General features: G+C 44.9%; 1 protein-coding gene across 1 annotated transcript in view; it reads left to right on the top strand.

Annotated features, from left to right (window-relative positions):
* LOC126190920 (cytochrome P450 6k1-like) overlaps positions 1-27,753 on the top strand; it is an 86,619-nt gene that overhangs the window by 19,554 nt on the left and 39,312 nt on the right. The window contains exon 3 of the mRNA XM_049931553.1: positions 22,634-22,872. Coding sequence (XP_049787510.1) covers positions 22,634-22,872 — 239 coding nt within the window. The remainder of the gene's footprint in view (positions 1-22,633; positions 22,873-27,753) is intronic.

Below are 27,753 nucleotides of genomic sequence, written 5' to 3'. Positions count from 1 at the left end.
TAAGCTTCACTACAGATATTCGTATTTCGGTTATGACATGTTCGATATGCCTGCCATCATTGGCGATGATGTGGCGCAGACGAATAGCGAAATTCTGCATGACCCGCTGAAGTGTCGGAACATCTCCTGAATGGCTGTTTTCAGCTCAGCAATGGTTTTGGGATTATTGCTGTACAACTTGTCTTTAATATAGGCCCTCAAAAAGGAGTCGCATTTGTCCATATCCGAAGAACATGGCGGCCAATCGAGGCCCATGCCAGTACCCTCTGGGTACCCCAGAGCCAAAATTCTGTCCCCAAAGTGCTGCTCCAGGATGTCGAACACTCTCTTGCTTCGATGGCGTCGAGCTCCGTATTGCATAAACCACATCCTGCCGAAATCAGGGTCACTTCGGATAATGGGGATGAAATCACCCTCGAAACTTTCTCGTACCGTTCGTCTGGTAACAAAGTTCTATGGCGTTCAGGTTTATGAGTGAGTGCCACCAAGCTAGTTCATCACATACCGTCAGTCGCATAACAATATGGGGACTATTGTGTTTGTCGCTCAGTACGCTTTCTTTGTTTGTATGGCTACTATTTTCATGAATAGCGCATAATTCAGTGGGTGATACACTGAAGAGCCAAAGAAACTGGTACACCTGCCTAATATCGTCTAGGGCCACCGCTAGCACGCAGAAGTGGCGCAACACGTCATGGAATGGACTCGACTAACGTCTGGAGTAGTGCTGGAAGGAATTGACACCGTGAATCTTGCAGGGCTGTCCATAAATCCGTAAGACTACAAGGAGGTGGAGATCTCTTCTGAACAGCAGGTTGCAAGGTATCCCAGATACGCTGAATAATTTTCGTGCCTGGGGAGTTAGTGGCCAATGGGAAGTGTTTCATCTCAGAAGAGTGTTCCTGGAGCCACTGTGAACCAGTTCTGGACGTGTGGGGTGTAGCATTATCCTTCTAGAATTGTTCAAGTCCGTCGGAATGCACAGTGGACATGAATGGATGCAGGTGATCAGACAGGATGCTTTCGTACGTGTCACCTGTCAGAGCCGTATCTCAACGTATCAGCGGTCCCAGATCACTGTAACTGCACACGCCCCACACTGTTACAGAGCCTCCACCAGCTTGAACAGCTCGCTGCTGACATGCAGGGTCCATGGATACATGAGGTTGTCTCCAAATCCGTACACGTCCATCCGCTCTATATAATCTGAAACGAGACTCGTCTAACCAGGCAACTTGTTTCCTGTTATCAACAGTCCAATGTCGGTGCTGATGGACCTAGGCGAGGCGTAAAGCTTTGTGTCGTGCGGTCATCAAGGGTACACGAGTGGGCCTTCTGCTCCGAAAGGCCATAACGATGATGTTTCGTTGAATGGTTCTCAAGCTGACGCTTGTCGATGGCCCAACATTGTAATCTGCAGCAGTTTGCGGAAGGGATGCACTTCTGTTATGTTGGACGATTCTCTTCAGCCGTCGTTGGTCCCGTTCTTGCAGGCTCTTTTTCCGGCCGCAGCGATGCCGGAGATTTGACATTTTACCGGGTTCCTGATATTCACGGTATACTCGCGAAATGGTCGTACGGGAAGATACCCACTTCATCGCTACCTTGGAGATGCTGTGTCCCATCGTTGGTGCGGTGACTATAACACCACACTCAGACTCACGTATATCTTAATAACCTTGATATATCAGCAGTAACTTATCAAGCAACTGCGCCAGACACTTGTCTCATATAGGCGTTGCCGATCGCAGCGTCGAATCCTGCCTGTTTACATATCTCTGTATCTGAAAACGCATACCTATACCAGTTTCTTTGGTGTTTTTAAAGAAGTATGATTGTTTTTACCTGTATAATTTGAATATGTTTTACATTCTGTATAACAAATGCACCGCTCTACTAGTATGTTTCTGATTTAAGATCATTTCACGCATTGGGTGGTTATGTCACATCTCATTTTTTTTTCTTTTTTCTTTTTTTTGTAGTTTCCATTATACATCTTTTATATTAGTGTTAGTTTGTTGATGCCAACTCTTATATCCCTTTATGTTACATTTTGTATAGTGTAGCGACTTTTTCGGCCTTGCCTGGTACACTATGTGATCAAAAGTATCCGTACACCCGCAAAAACATGCGTTTTTCATATTAGGTGCATTGTGGTGCCATCTACTGTCAGGTACTCCATATCAGCGACCTCAGTAGTCATTAGAGATTGTGAGAGATCAGAATGGTGCCCTCCGCGGAACTCACGGATGGGTGTCACTTGTGTACGAGAGATTTCCACACTCCTAAACAATCCCAGGTGCGCTGTTTCAGATGTGATAGTGAAGTGAAAACGTGAAGGGACACGTACAGCATAAAAGCGTACAGCCCGACATCGTCTGTTGACTGACAGATACCGCAGAAAGTTGGAGAGGGTCGTGATGTGTAATAGGCAGACATCTATCCACGCCATCACACAGGAATTCCAAACTCATCATGATCCACTGCAAGTACTATGACAGTTAGGCGGTAGGTGAAAAAACTTGGATTTCATGGTCAATCGGCTGTTCATAAGCCCCACATCACACCGGTAAAAGCCAAACGACGCTTCGCTTTCTGCAAGGAGTTTAACATTGGACGATTGAACAGTGGAAAAACGTTGTTTGGAGTGACAAATCACGGTTCACAATGTGGCAATCCAATGACAGAGTGTGTGTATGGCGAATGCCCGGTTTACGTCATGTGCTAGCATGTGTAGTGCCAACAGTAAAATTCGGAGGCGGTAGTGTAAAGGCATGGTCGTATTTTTCATGGAGGGCGCTTGTACCCCTTGTTTTGCGTGGCACTATCACAGCACAGGCCTACATTAGTGTTCTAAGCACCTTCGTACTTCCCACTGTTGAAGTGCAATTCGGGGATGGCGATTTCATCTTTCGACACGATCGAGCACCTGCTCATAACGCACGGACTGTGTCGGTGTGGTTACACGACATTAACATATCTGTAATGCACTGGCCTGCACAGAGTCCTGACCTGAATCCTACAGAACACCTTTGGGATGTTTTGGAACGCCGACGTCGTGCCAGGCCTCACCGACCGCCATTGATACCTCTCCTCAGTGTAGCAATCCGTGAAGAATGGGCTGCCGTTCTCCAAGGAACCTTCCAGCACCAGGTTGACCTATGCCTGCGAGAGTGGAAGCAGCCATCATCCAGCATTACCGAAGGAGAGCGCTACGAACTTGTAAATTTTCAGTTCGGTTCAAAATGGCTCTGAGCACTATGCGACTTAACATCTGTGGTCATCAGTCCCCTAGAGCTTAGAACTACTTAAAACTAACTAACCTAAGGACATTACACACATCCATGCCCGAGGCAGGATTCGAACCTGCGACCGTAGTGGTCATGCGGTTCCAGAACGAAGCGCCTAGAACCGCACGGCCACACCGGACGGCCTTTTCAGCTAGGTGTCCGGTACTTTCGATCACATAGTGTGTCTGTATTATTATCTTGTGCTATACACCAGTTTCTTGTATACTTGTTGACATCCTAATGTACAGGGTCATGAAAATAGCACCAGTGAGGCGACGAACCTAGTGGCTTAAAGAAAAATAAATAAAAACTGAGTTAAATACGGCTGTTGTTTGGTTTTTATTCTATTTACAATAATGGAAGCCGATGTGTGCAAGTTCTGCTCTGAGATGAGGAGGTTGGTACAAGAAAGGAAGACGTGACAGGTTGCATCAGACCAGTCACTCTTGATGACTATAAGAAAAAAGAAAACAACAAGTGTTGGGGGAGCAAAGTTATTTGTGTAATGTTGTGGTTCACCGGATTTTGGACCAATGTCCTGTGTTAAATTCCAAACCTCTACATAGCATGTAGTAGTGGTAGGCGTTAAGTTTTGGTAAGGTAAAAAGAACGGACTCCCAAAATTAAAGACCAATATCTCTAACATCGATTTGCTGCAGAATCATTGGACATACTCTGAGTTCGAATATATTAAATTTTCTTGAGGCCGAGAAGCTTATGTCCACGAATCAGCACTGTTTTAGAAAGCATTACTCGTGTGAAACTCAGATTACCATTTTCTCACATGATGTCCTGCGAACTATGGCTGAAGGGCAACAGGCAGATTCCATATTTCTAGATTTCCGGAAAGCATTTGACACGATGCCCCACTGCAGACTGTTAATGAAGGTACGACCGTGTGGAATAGGTTCCTAGATATGTGTGTGGCTTGAAGACTTCTTACGTAATAGAACCCAGTATGTTGTCCACGAAGGTGAGTGTTCATCAGACACCAGGGTATCGTCAGGAATGCCCCAAAGAAGTGGGTTGGACTGCTGGTATTATCTATATACTGAAACGTCCCTTCAGAAAAATTATGAATGACTGTGCTGGTATACTTCTACGTTATTTGATACAGAAACAACTGAGTAAAACACAACTTACTCAGTCAGTTTTCTCTTTACATATTCTGATCATCACTAAACTGACACACAATATTTTAGCGCAACGCAATCTGACTTTCAATAATCCCTACAAAAGAATGGCCCTGACTAACAATAACCTATACCTTTCATGAATCACTTACCTCACAAAAATCTTCGTGACTCGAACTACTGCGATACAGCAAGCGCCAATACTGCTAGCTAAATTAAAGTTTCTAAGTACTGAAGGCACTAACTACTGATAGGCATAGTTAGCAAATGAAAGATTTTGATAGAGAACAAACAATGTATTTACCCTAATAGCGTTCAAAAGTCATATATCCAATTAAACAAATTTCCTTTTTCTGACGCTCAAAACTCTGGCATATCTCCCTACCTCCACCACTGCTGGCGGCTCACCTCCAACTGCCCAACGATACGCGCTGTTCACATCCAACTGCCCAACACTACGCAAGCAAATATTCCAACAATGAGTCCAACCAGCCACAGACTGCACACAGCGCAGTCAGTGATCTTCATACAGAGCACTCCGTGGCGTTACCAACATCAAAAGCTAAACAGTCTACTTAAAATAATTAAATGATCTGGCGGGCAGGGTGCGCAGCAGTGTACCATTATTTGCTGATGATCCTCTTCTGTACAGGAAGTTATCGTAGTTGAGTGACTGTAGGAGGATAAAAGATGACTTACGAGGGGACCTTCTGGGAGGTGCATCGAATTATGAGCTCCCACTTCGCCTGCTTGTAGTATGGGTAGGCACCTACCACACCTTAAAATTGTAGCTGCCAATGCGGCCTCGTTTCTGAAATATTGCCTGTTAAAGCTTGGGCAGTGTGGCGTTCGCTGTGTTATTCAGTGGTTTGGTATTTAACTAATTTGTAAATGGAAATGATAATCATATTTTATTACATTGAGTAATTACTAAATAATTTTTCTCCCGGCTAAAGATTTGATCAAGTTGCTAAAGAACTCAAAGTTAACGTCATGTTAAAGTGTTGTCTGTAAGTTGTGTAAGTGTCACTAAATCACAGTTCATACGACAGATTCTATACAACTATTGATTATGATGGAAGCAGTTATCTTCAGCAAAATGATCATTAAAACCACCGAATATCAGCCGCGCACAACACTGACGTATGTTACCTGAAACAATATTCTTCGCAACTCGTGCGTAATTAATTTCGGCTCCATACATCAGCTAGAAAAGTTTTGTTATAACGATCGTGCTATGAGCACTGTTTTTTAAGAACCAATCTGATTCGAATCATTTTCATTCAAATGAGTTCGAGACCACCGGTGCACATTTATTTTTACACATTTGTATTACGTTCAGCATTTATGTCTGCAGAGTTGCGTAATTAGAATTTGCCGCTGAGACAATTGTTAAGACGGCGGCAGACAATTGATAGAGACTTTCTATTGTTAGACCAAATAAGTATTTTAACTGCTTATTAAACTTTACAGAAACTCTACTTTCGTATTGTGCACTACTTAGAATTCATCAAGCAAACATTTGATTTGTTTCTAAGGAAAACGCAGACAAACACGCGATACAAATCGCTATCATCAATGGCTGCGCTCGTTGCAGCTGAAAGGAACAATTAACAGAGATAATGCTTACTGAGAGAGGAATTACAGTTACAAATAATTATTCATTCATGTTTATAATAATAATTAACTCTATTTTCGAGTAATAATTAACAAATAATTACAATTTCTTAACAGACCTCAGTTTGATATGCATCCGCAACTTACAAAAGCCAACCAACCAAAGGTAAAAACAAAGGAAGACAAACGCAGATCATAAAAGGAATTTACAATTATCATTGTCTTTGTATGATACACATCGATATTTCTAATTACATTATAGAATATTATATAAATAAGTAATATTTATAAGTTTTCACTGTACGTCGAATACATAATGTTTATAACTGTTGGAGGCATAATTTCCTCTCCTCGCACTGTAGCCAAAAAATTATCACGTGGATGTTATAATGCCCCTTGGGCTGAGAAAAAAAAATAGTTTATCTATTGTATTTTTTTTATCAGTCCACGTAATCCACGTAGATTTGCTACTCTCAAGATGCAAATGTTTAGTTTCAATGTTGTTTTAGACATGATAAAATTATAGTTGAATCGAGTACTTTAAATGACTTCAGTGACTGTATTATCTCGGATATTGCTGCGGATACTTCCCGGATTAACTTATCCTCCCCCCCCCCACCCCCCCCCCCATTCGGGTTCACTGGACTCTGAAAACCGGGAATAAAACTGTCCAAGGGGCTTATAGAAAATACAGAGACCTACTTTTAACAGTCAGGCTTGACATGATTGTAATAAAATATGCTGGAAAATGCAAATTTATGACTCTGTTGTAAGCATCTGAGATAATGAATGTTTTTTCATGGTGGTGTATCATAATTTCCAAAGTCACTCATTTATCAAATGTCATAACAATTTGCTGCTGACGTCGTAAGACCGCCCTCGTGTCGAGCCGTTGGACCGCAGACAGGTAGTGGCTGCTGCTGGACCGCCCCCGGCCGAGTCGGTGGGGCGTCGGCTGCCGACGGCTGCATCGTGGTTTGGATCTGCTGCTGGCTAGAAGTCGCGCTGCAGCAGGTCTTGTTTCTCCTTTCCCACGCCCCTCAGTTTAAGAAGGGTACATGAAATGTCAAAATATAAGCATCAGTGACAAGATAATTACTATTTTCATTCTGTGGAAAAGTTTATTAGTGTCCATTTCACTCGCATTCACACGGATGGAATTAGACTGTTTTTGGAGTATGTTCTGTATTTTGACACTGTTCAACACAATGTAGTGATTCACACGTAAGTTTATCACAATATGCACATGTTGAACACTGCACCGTTAATCATACAAGTGTCTGTAGTGTGCTTCGTTTACTTAAGCGGAATGAATATTTTCGCGTCGCGCTGCGTAGCCAACGTTGCATTATTGTTTTGCCGCGTGGCTGGCTGTACAGTCTGTCACATTAAATTTGGCACGCGGAGACGCTTCATATCAAACTACTAAAGGTCATCAGTTAAAGTTTATTATTAATTCAGTCAACAGTACTCAACATTCATAGCGTTGCTGCTAACTTTGACACTCCAAGAGCGTTCATAAGGTTACGTGATCACAGTTTTTATCACTGTTCATCATTATTCACAATGTAAATCACAGTTCTTCACGTGTCCACTTGTTCCTGCGAAACACGTTTCACTGTTCTGATTTCTGTCAGTAGTTTTCGAGAGTACTTAACAGACAATCTATATGCAAATTACACTTTCCAAATAATGAGGTCTGGTACGCTTGCACATAAGTTCATATTACCATGACTGAATAACAAAATTTAAAATTTTACACTGTCACATGAACATGAGACAATATAAAACTTTCAGAATCAGCTACATTATCTTGACCATTAGATCATTACTGAACTGTCCAGATAACAGTATATTTCCATTTTTATTACAGATACATATATGTATATATTTTTTTATTGGGATTGATTTACCATATTTTTGGGACAGATGTCCATGTTCGGTTTATCTAACCGGAATGTTGCTCATAAGAGCATTTTAAATGACTTTGTAATGAAACCGTGTATGTAAATCAGTACACATTCAGATTTCGCTTCACTAGTGGTGAAAGCAGTTTATTTTATTTTTTATTTATTTATTTATTTATTTTTCTCAGTCACACAGCTCACACACCACCAACACTCGCTATGCGTGTGGGACTACATGACTTAATCTTATGAAAATATTTTTTTTTATATCCATTCTTACACACCAACAAATATATTATTTAAGCATTTTAATCATTTCTATGCTACGTATAGAAAGGTAAAATTCCTCACATTTAATGCAATAACACTCAAGTGTTTATCAAGTTATTTATCCCTTTTAAAGTAAAAATACATTTATTATTGGGATTCTCTACTCCTTGTTCAAATAATTCAACAACATTGCAGTGTAATACTTGACATAAAAGCTTATAAACTAATACATACATAATATTATCAAATTATTACTGCTAATTATTTTACCATAAACATTATATTTACAGTTATGGGATAGTGCACTTGCACTTCTGATAGGTCCTTTGTATAGTCACTTCGTTTTTCTTAGTCCAGAGGACCGAGTAAGATGCTCTGCAATAGGTCTTGTGCGGATATACTTTCATATTATACTGCTAATCTTTTATGATTCCAGGGCGTTCAATGAATACTTCGAGGTATCCGGATAACAATTCTATTAATTGTCTAGCCTCTGAAGCATTAATACAAGTTGCCTCCTGTACTCTCTCTTCTATTGTTGTGACGATGTCACTCACGTTGCTGGGTGCATCGTTATTTCGATTTTTGTGACACATCTGTGGGTGCTTATGATCCAACACTAACAATTTCTGTTTGCTGACAGAAAGATTCATTTTTCTCATCAGTGGAAGGTTCGCACCGAACTCCCGATTCAGCATTAATGTTATGGGTCGCTGTTGATGCTTAAGTGCACATGTCCCACGGGCGAGATCAATTACAGCTTCTCTTTCCCGAAGGAAGTCAAGACCCAGACGCACCGGTACTGCCAAGTTATCCATTAGTAGGAACGTGCATAATAAGCGATCATTTCCCAAGGATACTTCCACCTGTGCCTGGTATTTTATACTCTGTGCCTTTTTTCCCAATGCCCCGATAACCTTACAGTTTGCAGCGGGCAAAATCGGCAATCTCCTTATCTCCGATACCTTCTTGAAAAACTGCGTGTTCATAACTGACGCATTCGCACCTGTGTCAAGCAGAATAGTAGTTGTTACACCATTTACAGCTCCGGTGACACTTGCTTGGATATTTTCCCTTTGTGGCTTATCAGAGGCAGCAGGTTCCTGATATAGCTCATCTGCGATCCTGTTGCCATCCTAATACCTTATCATGTTTATTTTTTGTTCCATCGACCTATTGCCTTCATTGTTGGCCTAGGTCACCTGGCGAAGGCCTACAGGGACCGAAATTAGTTTGTTGGCTTCTGAGTGTTTTGTTTCCGAAGGTACCTCCACTATTCTAACATTTTGTGAGTTTTCAGTCGGAGGAGGCCTGTTTGGATACCACCACGGTGGATATTGATTGCTTGGTATAGGTATAGCCTGTACATAATTTATTGGCTGACCTGAATTGATAGAATTTTGCTGCGGCTGCCAATGACTTGGCCCTGGCTGTCGCCAATATTCACTGTCACCCCGCATATTTTTAGGCTTGTCTTTATATGGACTGTCTGACCTGTTGTCACTTCGTCTCTTTCGGTTGCTATTGTTATTGTTTGGGTTTTCATTGTGGTACGGCCTCTGATTACCATTCGGTTGTTGGTGTTCTTCGCCCTTTTGATAATTACTGTTATTATTATTAGGATAACCAAAATTTTGGTTGTAGGGATTCCTACTATTATTATTATTATTATTGTATTTTCCGTTACTATAAGCTTTACTTTTATTTTTCTTTGGACTACCTTCGCACCTATTTCCATTCCATGAATTTTTTCTATTAGGACTATTATTATTGCTGATCACGTCAGAATTTTTTCTGGCGTCTTCTTGCACTAGATCCAGAGAATCAATTACAGACAGAAATTCTTTCAGATCGGTGTCTGTAACATTCAATAATTTTTCTCTAATATGTATGGGTAATCTACACTCCTGGAAATGGAAAAAAGAACACATTGACACCGGTGTGTCAGACCCACCATACTTGCTCCGGACACTGCGAGAGGGCTGTACAAGCAATGATCACACGCACGGCACAGCTGACACACCAGGAACCGCGGTGTTGGCCGTCGAATGGCGCTAGCTGCGCAGCATTTGTGCACCGCCGCCGTCAGTGTCAGCCAGTTTGCCGTGGCATACGGAGCTCCATCGCAGTCTTTAACACTGGTAGCATGCCGCGACAGCGTGGACGTGAACCGTATGTGCAGTTGACGGACTTTGAGCGAGGGCGTATAGTGGGCATGCGGGAGGCCGGGTGGACGTACCGCCGAATTGCTCAACACGTGGGGCGTGAGGTCTCCACAGTACATCGATGTTGTCGCCAGTGGTCGGCGGAAGGTGCACGTGCCCGTCGACCTGGGACCGGACCGCAGCGACGCACGGATGCACGCCAAGACCGTAGGATCCTACGCAGTGCCGTAGGGGACCGCACCGCCACTTCCCAGCAAATTAGGGACACTGTTGCTCCTGGGGTATCGGCGAGGACCATTCGCAACCGTCTCCATGAAGCTGGGCTACGGTCCCGCACACCGTTAGGCCGTCTTCCGCTCACGCCCCAACATCGTGCAGCCCGCCTCCAGTGGTGTCGCGACAGGCGTGAATGGAGGGACGAATGGAGACGTGTCGTCTTCAGCGATGAGAGTCGCTTCTGCCTTGGTGCCAATGATGGTCGTATGCGTGTTTGGCGCCGTGCAGGTGAGCGCCACAATCAGGACTGCATACGACCGAGGCACACAGGGCCAACACCCGGCATCATGGTGTGGGGAGCGATCTCCTACACTGGCCGTACACCACTGGTGATCGTCGAGGGGACACTGAATAGTGCACGGTACATCCAAACCGTCATCGAACCCATCGTTCTACCATTCTTAGACCGGCAAGGGAACTTGCTGTTCCAACAGGACAATGCACGTCCGCATGTATCCCGTGCCACCCAACGTGCTCTAGAAGGTGTAAGTCAACTACCCTGGCCAGCGAGATCTCCGGATCTGTCCCCCATTGAGCATGTTTGGGACTAGATGAAGCGTCGTCTCACGCGGTCTGCACGTCCAGCACGAACGCTGGTCCAACTGAGGCGCCAGGTGGAAATGGCATGGCAAGCCGTTCCACAGGACTACATCCAGCATCTTTACGATCGTCTCCATGGGAGAATAGCAGCCTGCATTGCTGCGAAAGATGGATATACACTGTACTAGTGCTGACATTGTGCATGCTCTGTTGCCTGTGTCTATGTGCCTGTGGGTCTGTCAGTGTGATCATGTGATGTATCTAACCCCAGGAATGTGTCAATAAGGTTTCCCCTTCCTGGGACAATGAATTCACGGTGTTCTTATTTCAATTTCCAGGAGTGTAGCTTTTAACATCCGCAATAAGTCTCTGGTGGTTACTGGCTCATCCCAGTACCGGGTCATGTTAATATATTTTTCAAAGTACTTTCTTAAGGAACCTGACTTCGGATTGTACATTTCTGCGTTGTAAACAATTTTACGGCGTCGCTCTTGAGTAGACGCTGACCAGAATTGATCAAGGAACGCCTTCTCAAAGTGGTGGAAAGTCTTGCAAGTTTCTGCTGCATTTAATGCCCAGAGCGACGCATCACCAGAAATATGTGAAACCACAAACTGTATTTTCTGTTCTTCCGACCATGATTTTGGAAGAACACTTTTGAAGTTTCGAATGAAAACTACTGGATGTATGTTTTTCATGCTTTCTTCGTTAAATATTTGAAACTGTCTATGCTTAATCAGGCTTTCTTCATGCATCAAAGTAGTTAAGTGCATGGAATTGCTATCATTCGCAGGTGGTGTGGTTACTTTATTACAAGTACATTCTATTCCACTATTATTGTTCCTTGGTGTCACATATTGCTCTGGTAATATCGGTTGATTACCAAAATTTGGTCTTCCTTGTGGTGCATTAATATTCGCAGTCAAATTATATGCGATCTTTTGCCTGTCAGTACCTGTGTTGTCATTACTACATACTGTCAGATTTTCAAAATTTTGATTTTCAGAGCTCAGCACCCTGGCTACTTCTGTTCGGACTTGCTTTCGGATTTCCGAGGGAATGTCCTCCTGCATTGTTTCCACAGCGGTAGCCGAGGCTTTGAATTGTTTCTCTAGTTATCTACTTCAGTTTGAAGACTATTGACCTGAACTGGAATGTTTGTTAACGGTTCAATAGTGGTTTTTACTGCATCGATCTCCTGCTTAAAATGGGTAGTAATAGCATTATCACGATCGACCAACACTTGATTTATCCTACGGACAATTTCTTTATCTCTTTCCAGAAAAATATTTTTATATTTTCCATAAATTTCTTTTCCTTTTCTTGGTCCCTGAGCTCCTGTTGCTGTTTTTCTATAAGCTTTTCCTGTCTACGTTTTTCCTTTTCCTGCTGACGTTGTCTTTCACGCTCCTGCTCTTTAAGCTCGCGTTGTTTTTCACGCTCCTGCTCTTTAATAGTAAACTTTTCAAATAATGCTGTTAGAATATCCTGTATGGACATAGCTTGAGCATTGCTAACTTCTACCCCTTGCCTAGAAGAAATATTGTCATTAATTCCTAACTGGTTGAATGCAGGAGTGTCAGTTTGTTTTGCCAACTCCTCGGTTTTACTATCACTTGGGACATCAGTTTCTAAATTATCATTCTAATTAAATTTTCTAATAATTCGACAGAAATATGGATAGATTGCTCTACCTGAGACTCTGATGTCATCTCTGCATCAGTATGCTCATTCGGTTTATTTTTCTTTTGTTTAACCATTCTATCACCAATATAGCACAACAAATATATAAATCACTGACAAGCACCAGTTGACTAACACATATACACAAATAACTCTAAAAAATATTATTCTCGCAGCCAGAATATTCAATTATTACTACTTATGGCTGCATCTGCTGTTTCGGCGTTGGTGTCTACGTAATTATTACCCCACGATGGATGGGAAGATTTTGATGTGTGTAGCCCTCTTGTGCCGGACTCCTGGTCATGTCAGGTGGATCCGTGTCCACCCGTAGTGAGGCGGCGAACACATCAGCTCTGACCACCACCCGGCTGTACCTGCACCTCTCACTACGCCGTCCCGACACCGTGGCGAGTCTTCTGGACACCCTGACCCAGTTGGAAAGTGCTCTGGCCGTCGCTCCAGACGCCCCTCCGCCCACGCGGGCCGTGGTGGCAGCGGATCGTGTTCCGATACCCCCCTGCCGGGGGACGCCGCACCGGATGGTCCTGTGGATGAGGAAATGGCTCGTGCTCCCGACCCTCCTTCTCAAGAGATCCATCTTTCTGGTAGTGAGGCGGCGAACACATCGGCTCTGTCTGACCAACACCCGGCTGTACCTGCACTTCTTTCTATGCCGTCCCGACACCGTGGCGAGTCTTCTGGACACCCTGACCCAGTCGGAAAGTCCTCTGGCCGTCGCTCCAGACGCCCCTCCACCCACGCGGGCTGTGGTGGCAGCGGATCGCGTTCCGATACCCCCCTGAGGGGGGACATCGCACCGGATGGTCCTTTGGATGAGGAAATGGCTCGTGCTCCCGACCCTCCTTCTCAAGGGATCCCGTCAAGCCCTCTGAAGAAAGAGAAGATACCCCCCCGTTGTGGTATATAATGTCACTAATTATACGAAACTGAACTCTGAGCTCCAGCGGCTCATTGTCGGCCAATTGAGAGCTGTTTACCAGAAAGATCATGTGAAATACCTGCTTGACAGTAGGGACGACTATCTTACCATTCTCGATTTCGTAAAATCAAAGGCGATGCCTTCCTTTACCCACCAGACGTCGGGTAATCGCCGCACCAAACTCGTCATCAAGGACTTGCCACTAGAGGTTACGGCAGAGGAGATCAAGGAGGAACTGCTTCGACTCGATTTCGAAGATCCTTTGGTTCACCAGTATAGCAAGAGAATCCTGAGACCAGGGAATTGATCCCCTGCCCTACCCACGTCGTCTCCCTTTCCCAGAGGGAGGACATAGAGCGGATTTGCCAAATCCGGTATCTTCTGTACACGAAAGTCCGGATTGAATCGTACGAGGGCCGCAACGGGCCAGCCATCTGTCGCAAATGCTGGGAATTACTACTCCGTGCCGTTGCGGTGTGTTAAGTGTGCTGGCCCACATTTAGTGGAGAACTGCACACTCCCTGCTTTGGAGAAACCTACCTGTGCCAGATGTTTGGGAACGACGCACGATCCCCACCACATGGCATCCTGGAGGGGGTGCCCTGTTTACCAGAAGGCACTGAAGTCTTCTCGTCCGCCCAAAAAGAAACCGAGAACAAATCGACCTCCCCCACCGCTACGGGACATGACCAACTATCCTGTTTTGCGGGGTCAGCCTGGTGCACTGTCCTCAGCAGCCACTCTGGTACCAGACACTCAGGCACCAGACGGTTCGGTGGCTCCTGTGCCCCTTCCTGCCCAGACCCCCACGACATCCTTTGCTGCTGCAGCCCGGTCTCCTCCTCATTGTCTGTCTTCCGTGACAGCTCCCAGTGCTCACCGACTACAGGAGACAGCTGCAGCTCCCTCCAGTCCATCTGTGGCTCTATCTCAGCCCACTGCCCCTATCTCCACTCTGCCTACTACTACACCTGCACCTGCGCGCCGTAGGGGCAAGCAGACCACCCGGGACCCTCCCCCAGTGGTGGAGACTGATGCGTCCTTTCGGGCGGACATGCGCGAAATCCTCCAGGTCATCTAATTTTTCACGAAACCCCACATCCAGGCTGTTATTCGTGACACTGCACAAAAAATCCAGTCGGAGGACGGGCTCTCCAAGGTCATCGCCCTAGTGGAAGGGCTTAGTCAAATATTGTAATGGCGAATGGACCTCCACACCACCACCACCCCCCTCGGGATCTTGTCACTTGCATTTTTAATGCCAATGGCATAAAACGTATGAAGACGGAAATGAACACCTTCCTCCGTGACTATCGTGTGGATGTTTTATTGGTCACAGAAACACACCTCAAACCGGCAGACGATTTCCGCCTTCGCAACATGGTGTGTTACCGCTCTGACCACCTCGACCGCCGTGGTGGAGGCACAGCTGTATTCCTCGACAAAGCTCTTGTCCATACCCAAGAGATTCTCCAGCCAATGGAACACAGAGGCCACAGCGGTTACCATCTCCATGCGCCTTGGTGCCATTACCTTTGCAGCAGCGTATTTGAGCCCAAACAAGCCACTGCTGGAAGCAGACCTCCGCACATTGTCATCCTACGACAGGCTCATCATTGGGGCAGATCTCAATGCCAAGCACCCAGCTTGGCATTCTCGCGTGTCTAACCCCAAAGGCCGGCTCGTCCTTGACCTGGAGGATACTTTAGCACTATCAGTCTATGGCCCCCACGAACCTACCCATATCCCAGACCGTACTAACTGCCAGCCAGACGTTCTGGATGTGGCCATCTTCAAAAACATCACCGCTCAGTTTTCACTGGAAGTTCTCCACGAACTGGCCTCTGACCATGAGCCAGTACTCTTGCACCTCACCAATGCTGCCCTTTCATTTGATGTTCGTTGCACTGCGACCCTCACCAATTGGGACAAGTTTGCCAGGGTACTTAATAACACCACTCGACACGACCTCGATTTGACAACACCGGCCAATATAGTCCGTGCTGTGGATTACCTTACCGCCAAAATACAGAAAGCAGTGAATCTCTCCACCTCCACTGCACCTCGAAATTTAATACCCCTTGACGACTTTCCCCCTCTGTTACGAGAGCTGAAGGTGCAAAAGAACCGCTACCGCCGGAGGTGGAAGCAGTTTCGTGACCCTCATGACAAACGCCAAATGAGACGCCTCCAACGCGAATTCAGCCACCGACTCGCCGAATGGAGGTCTGAACAGTGGGAGGACAGGATGTCCACTTTCCTACTCCACCAAAAATCTGACTGGGCTGTCATTCGCACCCTGCGGCGTTCTAAGCCAGCGACTGCCCATCCTATTCGCACAGCAGCGGGCTTGTCTTATGATACCCTGCAAATTGTGGAAACGCTGGCAGATGCGTTCGAGGCCCAAAACCGCCCTCTGGTCCAGGACCTTTCTCCGAACGAAGTACAGGAAGAACATGAAGTCCTGACAGCTGTTGCTGCTTTCCGCAACCACCCACCCCAGTCTGCTCCCCTTCTTACGTCCATGGCAGAAATTCAGCGCATCGCTCGACGGAAACGTGGCCGGTCAGCCCCTGGATTGGACGGAATTTTAAATGAACATCTTTGCCACCTTCCCCGCACACCACTCATCTTTTTCACCAAGATTTTAAACTGTTATCTCACATCTTTTCTCCCCTCAGTGGAAACAAGCCAAGCTGATTGCGATCTCCAAGAGGTTCAAGGACCCTACAGTCCCCACCAACAACAGGCCCATCAGCCTCCTAAACACTATGGCGAAGGTCCTTGAATCTGTGATCCTTCACCGACTTTCCCAACCTCTTGCGGCAGCTGGGACGATCCGTCCTGAACAGTTTGGATTCACTTCGCACCTCTCTGCTGAACTCCAGGTCCTACGAATCACTGAACACATCAGCAAAGGCTTCAACACTGCCAAGTCGACAGCTGCCGTTTTTCTGGACTTGCAAAACGCCTACGACAAGATCTGGCAAGACAACCTCGTACACAAGATGCTGACACAGACCCCTATACCGGATATTTATGTCAAGATCGTAGATGACTTCCTCCGTGGTAGGACTTTCCTAGTGGCTCAACGGGGAATGCGTTCTGGAACTCGCCAATTGTCGGCAGGCACTCCGCAAGGATCGGTGCTATCTCCCATCCTTTTTAATATCTATGTCAATGATATGCCGGTCATCCCCGAGTGCCACCTTGCACAATACGCTGACGACACAGCACTATACACAACTGGCCGCATTACTGACGACGTCGTCGCCCGCCTCCAGCGACAGGTGGACGCCACTATCACCTGGTGCCAGACAAACAAAATAGCTCTCAATGCCACCAAAACTACGGCAGTTTACTTCACGAAACGGCGCCCAGTCCTCCGCCACAATATCTCGATTGCAGGTGTGCAGGTGCCCTGGTCCCCGACAACCACCTATCTCGGGGTCCAGATGGACCACAAGTTGCTCTTCCACTGTCATGCGGAGTATGTCACCAACAAGGGGCAAAAGCTAACCAGGGCTTTGTACCCGCTCATTCGCAGTAGGGAACTTTACCTCCATACCAAGCTCCGCATTTACCGAACAGTTATCCTGCCTGCCCTCACGTATGGATCTGTGGCATGGGCCACGATTAGTGTCACCAGGATGCGGACATTGCAGCGCCTGCAGAACAAGGTGCTCAGGGCGCCAGTGTGGCGTTCGCTGTTTTATTCAGTATTTTGGTATTTAACTAATTTGTAAATGGAAATAATAATCTTATTTTATTACATTGAGTAATTACTAAATAATTTTTCTCTCGGCTAAAGATTTGATCAAGTTGCTAAAGAACTCAAAGTTAACGTCGTGTTAAAGTGTTGTCTGTAAGTTGTGTAAGTGTCACTAAATCACAGTTCATACAACAGATTCTATACAACTATTGATTAAGATGGAAGCAGTTATCTTCAGCAAAATGATCATTAAAACCACCGAACATCAGCCGCGCACAACACTGACGTATGTTACCTGGAACAATATTCTTCGCAACTCGTGCGTAAATAATTTCGGCTCCATACATCAGCTAGAAAAGTTTCTTATAAGGATCGTGCTATGAGCACTGTTTTTAAAGAGCAAATCTGATTCGAATAAGTTTCATTCAAATGAGTTCGGGACCACCGGTGCACATTTATTTTTACACATTTGTATTACGTTCGGCATTTATGTCTGCAGAGTTGCGTAATTAGAATTTGCCGCTGTGATAATTGTTAAGATGGCGGCAGACAATTGATAGAGACTTTCTATTGTTAGAGCAAATAAGTATTTTAAATGCTTATTGAACTTTACAGAAACTACTTTCGTATTGTGCACTATTTAGACTTCATCAAGCAAACATTTGATTTGTTTCTAAGGAAAACACAGACAAACACGCGATACAAATCGCTATCATGAATGGCTGCGCTCGTTGCAGCGGAAAGAAACAATTAACACAGATATTGCTTACTGAGAGAGGAATTACAGTTACAAATAATTAATCACTCATATTTATAATAATGAACTCTATTTTCAAGTAATAATTAACAAATAATTACAATTTCTTAACAGACCTCAGTTTGATATGCGTCTTGCGTGCTGAACCTACAAAAGCCAATCAACAAAAGGTAAAAACAAAGGAAGACAAACGCAGATCATAAAAGGAATTTACAATTATCATTGTCTTTGTATGATACACATCGGTATGTCCAATTACATCGTAGAATATTATATAAATTATTAATTCACTATTTTTTCATATGTCGAATAAATAATGTTTATAACTGTTAGAGGCATAATTTCCTCTCGTCGCACTGTAGCCAAAAATTTATCTCGTGGATGTTACAGCAGCTCTTTATATACAGAAAATTACACTATTGTGGCTCGGCTACTCGCTCACTTGCCACAGTAGTGAAACTTTTCTGTATATAAAGAGCTGCCCAAACTTTAACAGGCAATATTTCAAAAACGAAACCGCATTGACACCTACAATTTTAAGGTGTGGTAGGTACCTACCCACGCTATAAGCTGGCAAAGTGGGAGCTCATACCTCGATGCCCTACCAGAAGGTCTCCTCGTTAGACAAAATTTCTAGTTGGTGTGATGAAGGTAGAAAAATGGAAGGAAAAATGACAAGGAAAAACAAATACGTAGTGAAACTTCCTGGCAGATTAAAACTGTGTGCCGGACCGAGACTCGAACTCGGGACCTTTGCCTTTCGCGGGCAAGTGTTCTACCGACTGAGCTACCCAAGCACGACTCACGCCCCGTCCTCACAGCTTTAATTCCGCCAGTACCTCGTCTCCTGCCTTCCAAACATCACGAAGAGGTACTGGCGGAATTAAAGCTGTGAGGACGGGGCGTGAGTCGTGCTTGGGTAGCTCAGTCGGTAGAACACTTGCCCGCGAAAGGCAAAGGTCCCGAGTTCGAGTCTCGATCCGGCACGCAGTTTTAATCTGCCAGGAAGTTTCATATCAGTGCACACTCCGCTGTGGAGTGAAAATTTCATTCTAAATACGTAATGTTCAGATAGAGCAGTAGTAGTGCCCTGCTTGACACAGTCAAGTTGTTTAAATATCTGAGCGCAACGTTGCAAAGCAGCATGAAATGGAACGAGTATCCGAAGATTGTGGTAGGGAAGGAAAATGGTCGAATTCGGTTTATTGGGATAATTTTGTGGAAGTGCGGTTCATCTGTACAGGAGATCCCATATAGGACGCTAATCCGACCTATTCTTGAGTACTGCTCGAGTGTTTGCTAGTCGCACCAGGTCGGATTGAAGCAAGACATTAAAACAATTCAAAGACAGGCAGCTAGATTTGTTACCGGTAGATTCGAACTATACGAAAGTGTTATGGAGATACTTCAGCAACTCAAACGGGAATCTCTTGAGGGAAGATACCGAGCGAGGTGGCGCAGTGGCTAGCACACTGGACTCGCATTCGGGAGGACGACGGTTCAATCCCGTCTCCGGCCATCCTGATTTAGGTTTTCCGTGATTGCCCTAAATCGCTTCAGGCAAATGCCGGGATGGTTCCTTTGAAAGGGCACGGCCGATTTCCTTCCTCATCCTTCCCTCACCCGAGCTTGCACTCCGTCTCTAATGACCTCGTTGTCGACGGGACGTTAAACACTAATATCCTCCTCCTCTTGAGGGAAGGCGACGTTTCTTCGAGGAACATTATTGAGAAAATTTAGAGAACGAGCATTTGAAGCTGACAGCAAAACGATTCTGCTGCTGCCAACGTACATTTCCCATAAGGACCGCGAAGACAACGTAAGAGAAATTAAGACTCATACGGAGGCATATAGACAGTCGTTTTCTCCTCGCTCTGTTTGCGAGTGGAACAGAAAGGGGAACTAAAGTAAAAATCTTAGCTTCAGTGACAACGTCCAGGAAAGCCTGCAGACTTAGAGGAAAGAAAACGACTAGTGGTGGTACAGAGTACACCCAACAACGCACCATACTGCGGCTTGCGGAATTTGAATGTAGATGTAGATGTAGATGTAGATGTAGATGCTTAACGGCTGAGCCGTGCTGCGGCTCGCTTTGGTGCCGTGTGTAGGTTTCTGCCGGACTGTATCGTTTAGTTGGCATGGTTGTGTTGTCTGTCTTCTTCTCATGTTCACTGGCGCCACTCGGTTTCGTAAGCGTTGCCTGTCCGCTAGTGGCAGCAGCGGCGCTTATCGATATGTAGTTCTGCTGCCCTGTCTTTGGTGTGAGTGTGGATTCCGGTTGGAGATGCAGGAGCGGCGAGGTCCCGGCAAAGCGACACTACGTCGGGACCGCTGGCGCCGTGTATGGACTGCCGGATCGTAGGGCAGTGGTCACGAGGGTTCACGACCTCGTCGAAACCGGACCCTGCATGTTGAAGTTGAGGGCATCGCAATTTGCATAGAGAAACCTTGACCATTGTGAAAGTTCGCTATTCTCCAGTGGTTTGGGTTCGTGTTGCTGTTCACAGCCGTCCGCGGTGGTCTAGCGGTTCTAGGCGCTCAGTCCGGAGCCGCGCGACTGCTACGGTCGCAGGTTCGAATCCTGCCTCGGGCATGGATGTGTGTGATGTCCTTAGGTTAGTTAGGTTTCAGTAGTTCTACGTTCTAGGGGACTGATGACCATAGATGTTAAGTCCCATAGTGCTCAGAGCCATTTTTTTGCTGTTCACACGGTCGCCGAGGCGAGAAGCAGCGAGTGGAGTACCTGGGGAAGGCGGATCTGATTAGCCTTCCTGAGATTCTGTTTACTATTTACTATTTTCAGCTTCTTACATTGTTAAGTTCAACCAGCGGTATTTTTCTGTCTTGTGGCCACTAACGCCCCAGTTACGTGCCCTAGGGGGTTAGTGTATGTAACGGCAGTGTACGTTTCCTCGCCTTGCCGCCGCTGTACGGTGAAGCGTATAAGTTTGACAGCTTCTTGATTGTAGGTTGGGTGGCGTTCTTCTACCTTACTGGGAGTCATTCCTTCTTGTTCTGGGCGCTCTAAGCACAATATTCTGCGGGCGGAGCCCAGACCGCCGGTTCCGGCTTTGGCGTAATTTTACATCTTGCTTTTGTTTTGTTGGATGTCAGGTAGCCTCACCAAGATTATCATTAGTCGCTCGCTAGACAGCCACTAGCCCGAGTTACCATCTTGGGATCTGAATGCAACTCTTGGCTTCCTTTCTCTTTGCTCGCGAAAGCGTTTTTGGTGTGACCTACGCAGAGGTCGATTCCTGGAGCACCCTCTGTCACTCCCCCTTGTGTTTTATTTTATTATTGTATTATTAAGTTACCAGAATTTGTCTCATTGTTTGGTGATCTGTTGTAGTTTTTTTTATTGACTTTTGCGATGGCCTTTGCCGTTTGAAAGTATATTTGTAAATTTTTTTATAATTGCCATTTTGGTGTTAAAGGTCTTCAGCCGTGATTGTGGTTACTTGCTTTAAAATTCTGATTGGTACCACATTGGGTTGTTTTCAAAAATTATTTGCTGTCTGTATTTTATTTACGTTTGCTAAATTTTTTTAATAATTGCCATTTTGGGAGTTAAAGGGCTTCAGCCGTGATTGTGGTTACTTGACTTAAAATTGAGATTGCGACCACATAGGCTTGTCTTCAAAATTATTGGCTGTCTGTATTTGTTAAATTTTAAATAACTGCCATTTTTCGAGTTAAAGGCCTTCAACCGTGATTGTGGTTACGTGCCTTAAAAGTCTAATTGCGACCTCATTGGCTGTTTCAAAAATTATTTACTGAAATAAATGAGTGAAATTGCAAAGCAAACCACTAGTAATTGATTCGGGCCCCATCCACAATCGTAGCCCAATCCTGCTTTCCTTAATTATCAGGTCTCAACGGCCGACTTGGCACTTTTCGATTGCAGCAGATTATGTGTCGCCACTGTGTTTCATCCTTGTCCTTCACGCCCTCACTGACATCGATAACATAAACAGGACACTGAACTCTATTCGTACTCGTCAAGCCACCTATCCTGCACAGATACACTTAAGCCCCAGAACTCACACTTTTTGATGAAAAGGCGTTATACGACTTTACTTTATTAGCGTCATCAGCGAAGCAGACGTTTAATTCTGTATGACGTGTCACACTGACGCTCTGGAATCATCTTTTCATTTTTTTGTCAATCTTCAAATCAAGAGCTCAGAAAGCTCGTGATATGGCTAGGTTTTGAAATATGTAAGTTAATCTGAAGTGTATCATTCGATTTGTTGCTGTACTCATTTTGATATCAGATAGATTCACTATTACTTTATCAGTAACTGTTGCAATTTTACTGTTCTTTCTCCGTACGGCAGGTGAGAGATTTGTGGGAATGTATGCGTTCAACAGACCATTCCTCATGCTGAATGATCCAGATCTCATCCGTCTGGTACTAGTCAAGGATTTTGACACGTTCCGCGACAGAGGAATGAAGTACAACGAACAAGAGCCATTGAATCACAACCTATTCTTCATGGATGGGCCTAAATGGAAGCGAATGAGAACGAAGATGACTCCTACATTCACGTCAGGAAAGCTCAAAATGATGTCCCAGGTGAGTACATATTGGGTGCAATGAGTGAATTGTGGTGCTATAAACACGTTTTATAGTTGCGTGGCTTTGCTACAATAATATAGTTCGTACATGCCTTATTATGCAACAGTATATCAAAATGATCCGGGTTTCAGTCAAGAGAGAATTCTGTGTTACGATGTAGATTCACCCGACAACAATAGTCAACATTTCTATGGCAAGGAACAGTTATCATATTGAAAAAGACATTTTAGGTGCTAATACTTTCCTGGTTTTCAGGGCTATAGATAGTAAAGTACAAATAAAAAATTCACTATTTTTGATAATAGCTGTATGGCAGAATGTAATACGCTAATCATATAGGGCAAAAAGATTGCCTATTCAAACGCCAAGAGAACGTGCCACAGTTTCTTACCTAATTTCCTACTTTCCAACGGTGCCTGCATCAGCAATTTATTAAATGAAAGCAAAATACGACAGAAAATTTGAAAATCGAAAGAAAATCAGGAATTAGTTATCAGTCTATTACATCTACCTCGTGATCTGAAAAAAATACTTTTTTATGTTATGTAATAAACTGAAATTGTTTTCATTAATTGAAAATGATGTCATCACATTTTGGGCGCCAAACTATAGTGAATTGAAATGAGAAATGTCAAATAAGGGCCGCGCGGGATTAGCCGAGCGGTCTAGGGCGCTGCAGTCACGGACTGTCCCGCTGGTCCCGGCGGAGGTTCGAGTCCTCCCTCGGGTATGGGTGTGTGTGTTTGTCCGTAGGATAATTTAGGTTAAGTAGTGTGTAAGCTTAGGGACTGATGACCTTAGCAGTTAAGTCCCATAAGATTTCACACACATTTGAACATTTTTTTGTCAAATAAGGTTATGCCATTCTGGGTGCCAAAATATATAATAAAATTTAATGTGAAAATGGCTCCAAACTGAGTATCAACATGTAATGAATTGGAATCGAGTGACAAAATTATTGCGAGCAAATCAGATCGCAGTAAAAACAAACTGATTGAAATATTAATACATGGAAACATTTACGTTTGTTGTTGGTGTTGTATTCTCTTTAGCCGCTTTTATGTCATCTCGTTGTATCTGTAGAGCTGTACATTGGGAAGCTAGGCGAGGAGGTTGGTTGGTGGACGGTGTCCTTGTTATTAATAACTGGGATTCTTATTCATAAACAAAGAGCTACTTCATTTTAGTTTCCATGTGCAGTGGTAGAATCTCTCTTCTGTGTAGTCCAAGTAGCCTCAATGCTGTTGAAGTGGAAGTCCGCTATGTTCACTGTAAGGTTCCTATCTGCTGCCTGTCCTGTGCGGCTGGTCACGGAGGAGGTTGTGAGGAGCCAGCTGCTCGGCCACCATAGACCAGACGTTTTGAATTGGTGAGAGATCTAGAGAACGTGCTGGCCAGGGCACCAGCCGAACATTTTGTGTATCCAGGAAGGCCGTACAGGACCTGCAACATGCAGTCGTGCATTATCCTGCTGAAATGTAGGGTTTCGCAGGGATCGAATGAAGGGTAGAGCCACGGGTCGTAACACATCTGAAATGTACAGTCCACTGTTCATAGTGCCGTCAATGCGAAGAAGAAGTGACCGAGACGTGTAACCAATGGCACCCCATACCATCACGCCAGGTGATACGCCAGTATGGCGTTGACGAATACACGCTTCCAATGTGCGTTCACCGCGATGTCGCCAAACACTGATGCGACCATCATAATGTTGTAAACAGAACCTGGATTCATCCGAAAAAATGACGTTTTGCCATTCGTGCACCTAGGTTCGTCGTTGAGTACACCGTCGCAGCCGCTCCTGTCTGTGATGCAGCGTCAAGGGTAACCGCAGCCATGGTCTCCGAGCTGATAGTCCATGCTGCTGCAAACGTCGTCCAACTGTTTATGCAGATGGTTGTTGTCTTGCAAACGTCCCAATCTGAGGGATCGAGACGTGGCTGCACGATCCTTTACAGCCATGTGGATAAGATGCCTGTCATCTCGACTGCTAGTGATACGAGGCCGTTGGGATACAGCACGGTGTTCCGTATTACCCTCCTGATCCCACCGATTCCATATTCTGCTAACAGTCATTGGATCTCGACCAACGCGAGCAGCAATGTTGCGATACTATAAATCGCAATCACGATAGGCTACAATCCGACCTTTATCAAAGTCGGAAACGTGATGGTACGCATTTCTCCACCTTACACGAGGCATCACAACAACGTTTCACCAGGCAACACCGGTCCGCTGCTGTTTGTGTACGAGAAATCGGTTGGAAACTTTCCTCATGTCAGCACGTTGTAGGTGTCGCCACCGGCACGAACCTTGTGTGAATGCTCTGAAAAGCTAATCATTTGCATATCACAGCATCGTCTTCCTGTCGGTTAAATTTCACGTCTGTAGCACGTCATCTTCGTGGTGTAGCTGTAGCAATTTTAATGGCCAGTAGTGTACAAATATGTTCTCACAGCCAATATGACTGGTTGTAGACATGACTCAATAATTGGGTAAAAAAAGGCAGGGAGGAAGTAATGAATCATTCCATCTCACCACAAAGTGGTGTAGCGTCACTACCCAGACGTTTAGCAAAAGTAATATAGCTTTCGTCAAAGTTAACAAGAAGTAGTGAGAAAACAGCTGCAGACTGGTAGCCACAAGTGTGGCGACATGTTGGTGAGAATGGTGTGCACCTAAGGACCTCGCGAAATCCTATAATGACTATAGGGGGCTAGTCAGTGACACAACACCAGGGCAAGTCCCTTGTTGTGGACGACATGAGCAGGGACCAACTTTTAGAGAAATGCGCCTTGGTCTGGTACAAATATGGCTGAATTTTGAGGAAGAAGTACTCTTGTTCTTGCTCTTGGTCATTGTCGGAGTCCAGCAGCATCACAACGACGACAGGAGCCACGCCAGGCAGCGAGATGACCGGGAATTGCCGGCAGCAGTCATGAGTTCGAGACTGTGCTGTGGCTGTTGCCACCACCACTAAGTTTCTCATGGAACCTGGTGTCTGCATCTGCTGCCACCAGCACTGAGTTCCTAGTGGGACTTCGTGTTCTCAGCAACACTCGCTGTCCAACTACCGCCGGCAGGTGGTTAAGTTGAATTTCGTGGACAGCTGTCTCCACACGCCGTTACGGAAGGCACATAATGAGCCAAGTGGCCGAAAGACCTACACACCACTGAAGGAAGTAGGACACGCTGACGACACGGCTATGGCCCCAAGAAGCCGTCGGCCTGCTACGGACCTTGTGTCAGCACTGCAGGGCTGCTACCCAGCATCCAGGGTGGAAGCTGCTGCCCACACATCAGCGCTGGACAGGGACAACAGAGTGATTCACGTTTGCCTCGTTGACCGACGACACATCATATATTGGAATAGACTAAAGGCATTCTTTACTGTCATTAGTGTTTCCACTGGACCTGCTGGCCTGTCACCAGCACCTTCTCAACACCCTGAGTGCAACTACTGTCTCCAAGACGGCGACCGAGTGGTCGTCACTACCAGGCGCTCTTCAGATTAGTGTCAGAAGTGGGATCTTCAAGCCCGTCGCCACGTCGTTTGGTGACAACAGAAGAAGTAACAACACCTACATTATCTCCATTGTGGGGCGAATATAGGCATTTTGTTGGACTGCGAGTCTCATAGCAATACAGTGAGTTTTTTCAGAGTTTAACACTTCTCAGTTCAGCTGCTGATAAGTAAATGCAGACAGTAATTGGAGGAGGCGTAAATGCAAGTGTTAGTTTTCAACTTGTTGTTATCGGTCATATAGGTGTCAGAAGCAGGAGGTGTGGCTCATTGTCTATTAGTGTATAAACTAGTAGTTGTGACGCCCCTTCTCCCCTTTTGTTGTCGCTGTTGATGTTGAGCCGCTACTGTCGGTGGAATGGAGACGCGAATGCGCAGTGATGGTTGTCCCCGTCGGATAACGTGGAACAGCACCTGAAAATCTCTAAAGAAAATTGTTCCTCGCGTAATGTATGAAAGTCCGTTTGCGAGTCCGCACAGTCTTCTCAGCGATGCGAACTGCTGATTTTAATTGTCTGTTATGGTTTTATGATGATTTGCTGTGCGCGGTTAGTTAGTTATTGCGGTATTGAGTGAACCATTCTTCACCGGCGTCGTTTCACACCACTGAAGCGAGGGAAAATTCACTTGCGGTTCAGTATCAGTAGTTGTTGTTACGTTGCTAGGCAGAATTGTTCACTACGGCACGACGCAAATCCAGAGATAATCTATAATGCTATCTTGATTTCGTGCGTCGTAATATTATTACGGCAAAACACTCCTTTCAATGCTCAATGTTCATCAAGTCACTCTTTCAATTAAAAAGTTCACAGTTAATTAATTTTGATCATCAACTATCACACAGTTTAATTAATGACGGAGCTAACACGTGAGATTTCCATTACTAACCAACAATTTTTATTGTTCCTTCTTAGCAGTTAGTTTATAATCACCACTCCACAAGCACACCGATGGATCAAATCAATTACGATTCTTTTCACTTCGGTGATCGTGACGATTACGACAACTTTTGCAATCGGCGTATTTGTATTATCTTCGTATGATCGTATTAATGTTTCCTACTCAAGGCTAATCAGGTATTGCAGTCTTCGATACTATGTCCATTCTTCGTTGTAACTGTTCATTTTGATGATGGCTGAGTCCAAAAATAATATCTCCAATAATTAATGTTCACTAACTCGTCGTACACTATCACAATATCACTTCAGTTCAAGTTCTCAAGTCAGAATAACTGAGAACAAAGTCCGCGCATCTCTATCACTCAATAGTACCTTTTTGAGTAGAAACAATCTCGTAGCGTTCCGTTTGTAGTACTATAACAAACGGTGCTCTCTCACGACTTGATAGCAAGCAAG

The sequence above is a fragment of the Schistocerca cancellata genome, chromosome 6 (genome assembly GCF_023864275.1).
Source record: "Schistocerca cancellata isolate TAMUIC-IGC-003103 chromosome 6, iqSchCanc2.1, whole genome shotgun sequence".
Taxonomy (NCBI): Eukaryota; Metazoa; Arthropoda; class Insecta; order Orthoptera; family Acrididae; genus Schistocerca; species Schistocerca cancellata.
Note: the sequence above shows the minus strand (reverse complement) of the source record. Positions and strands in the feature narration are given on the sequence as shown.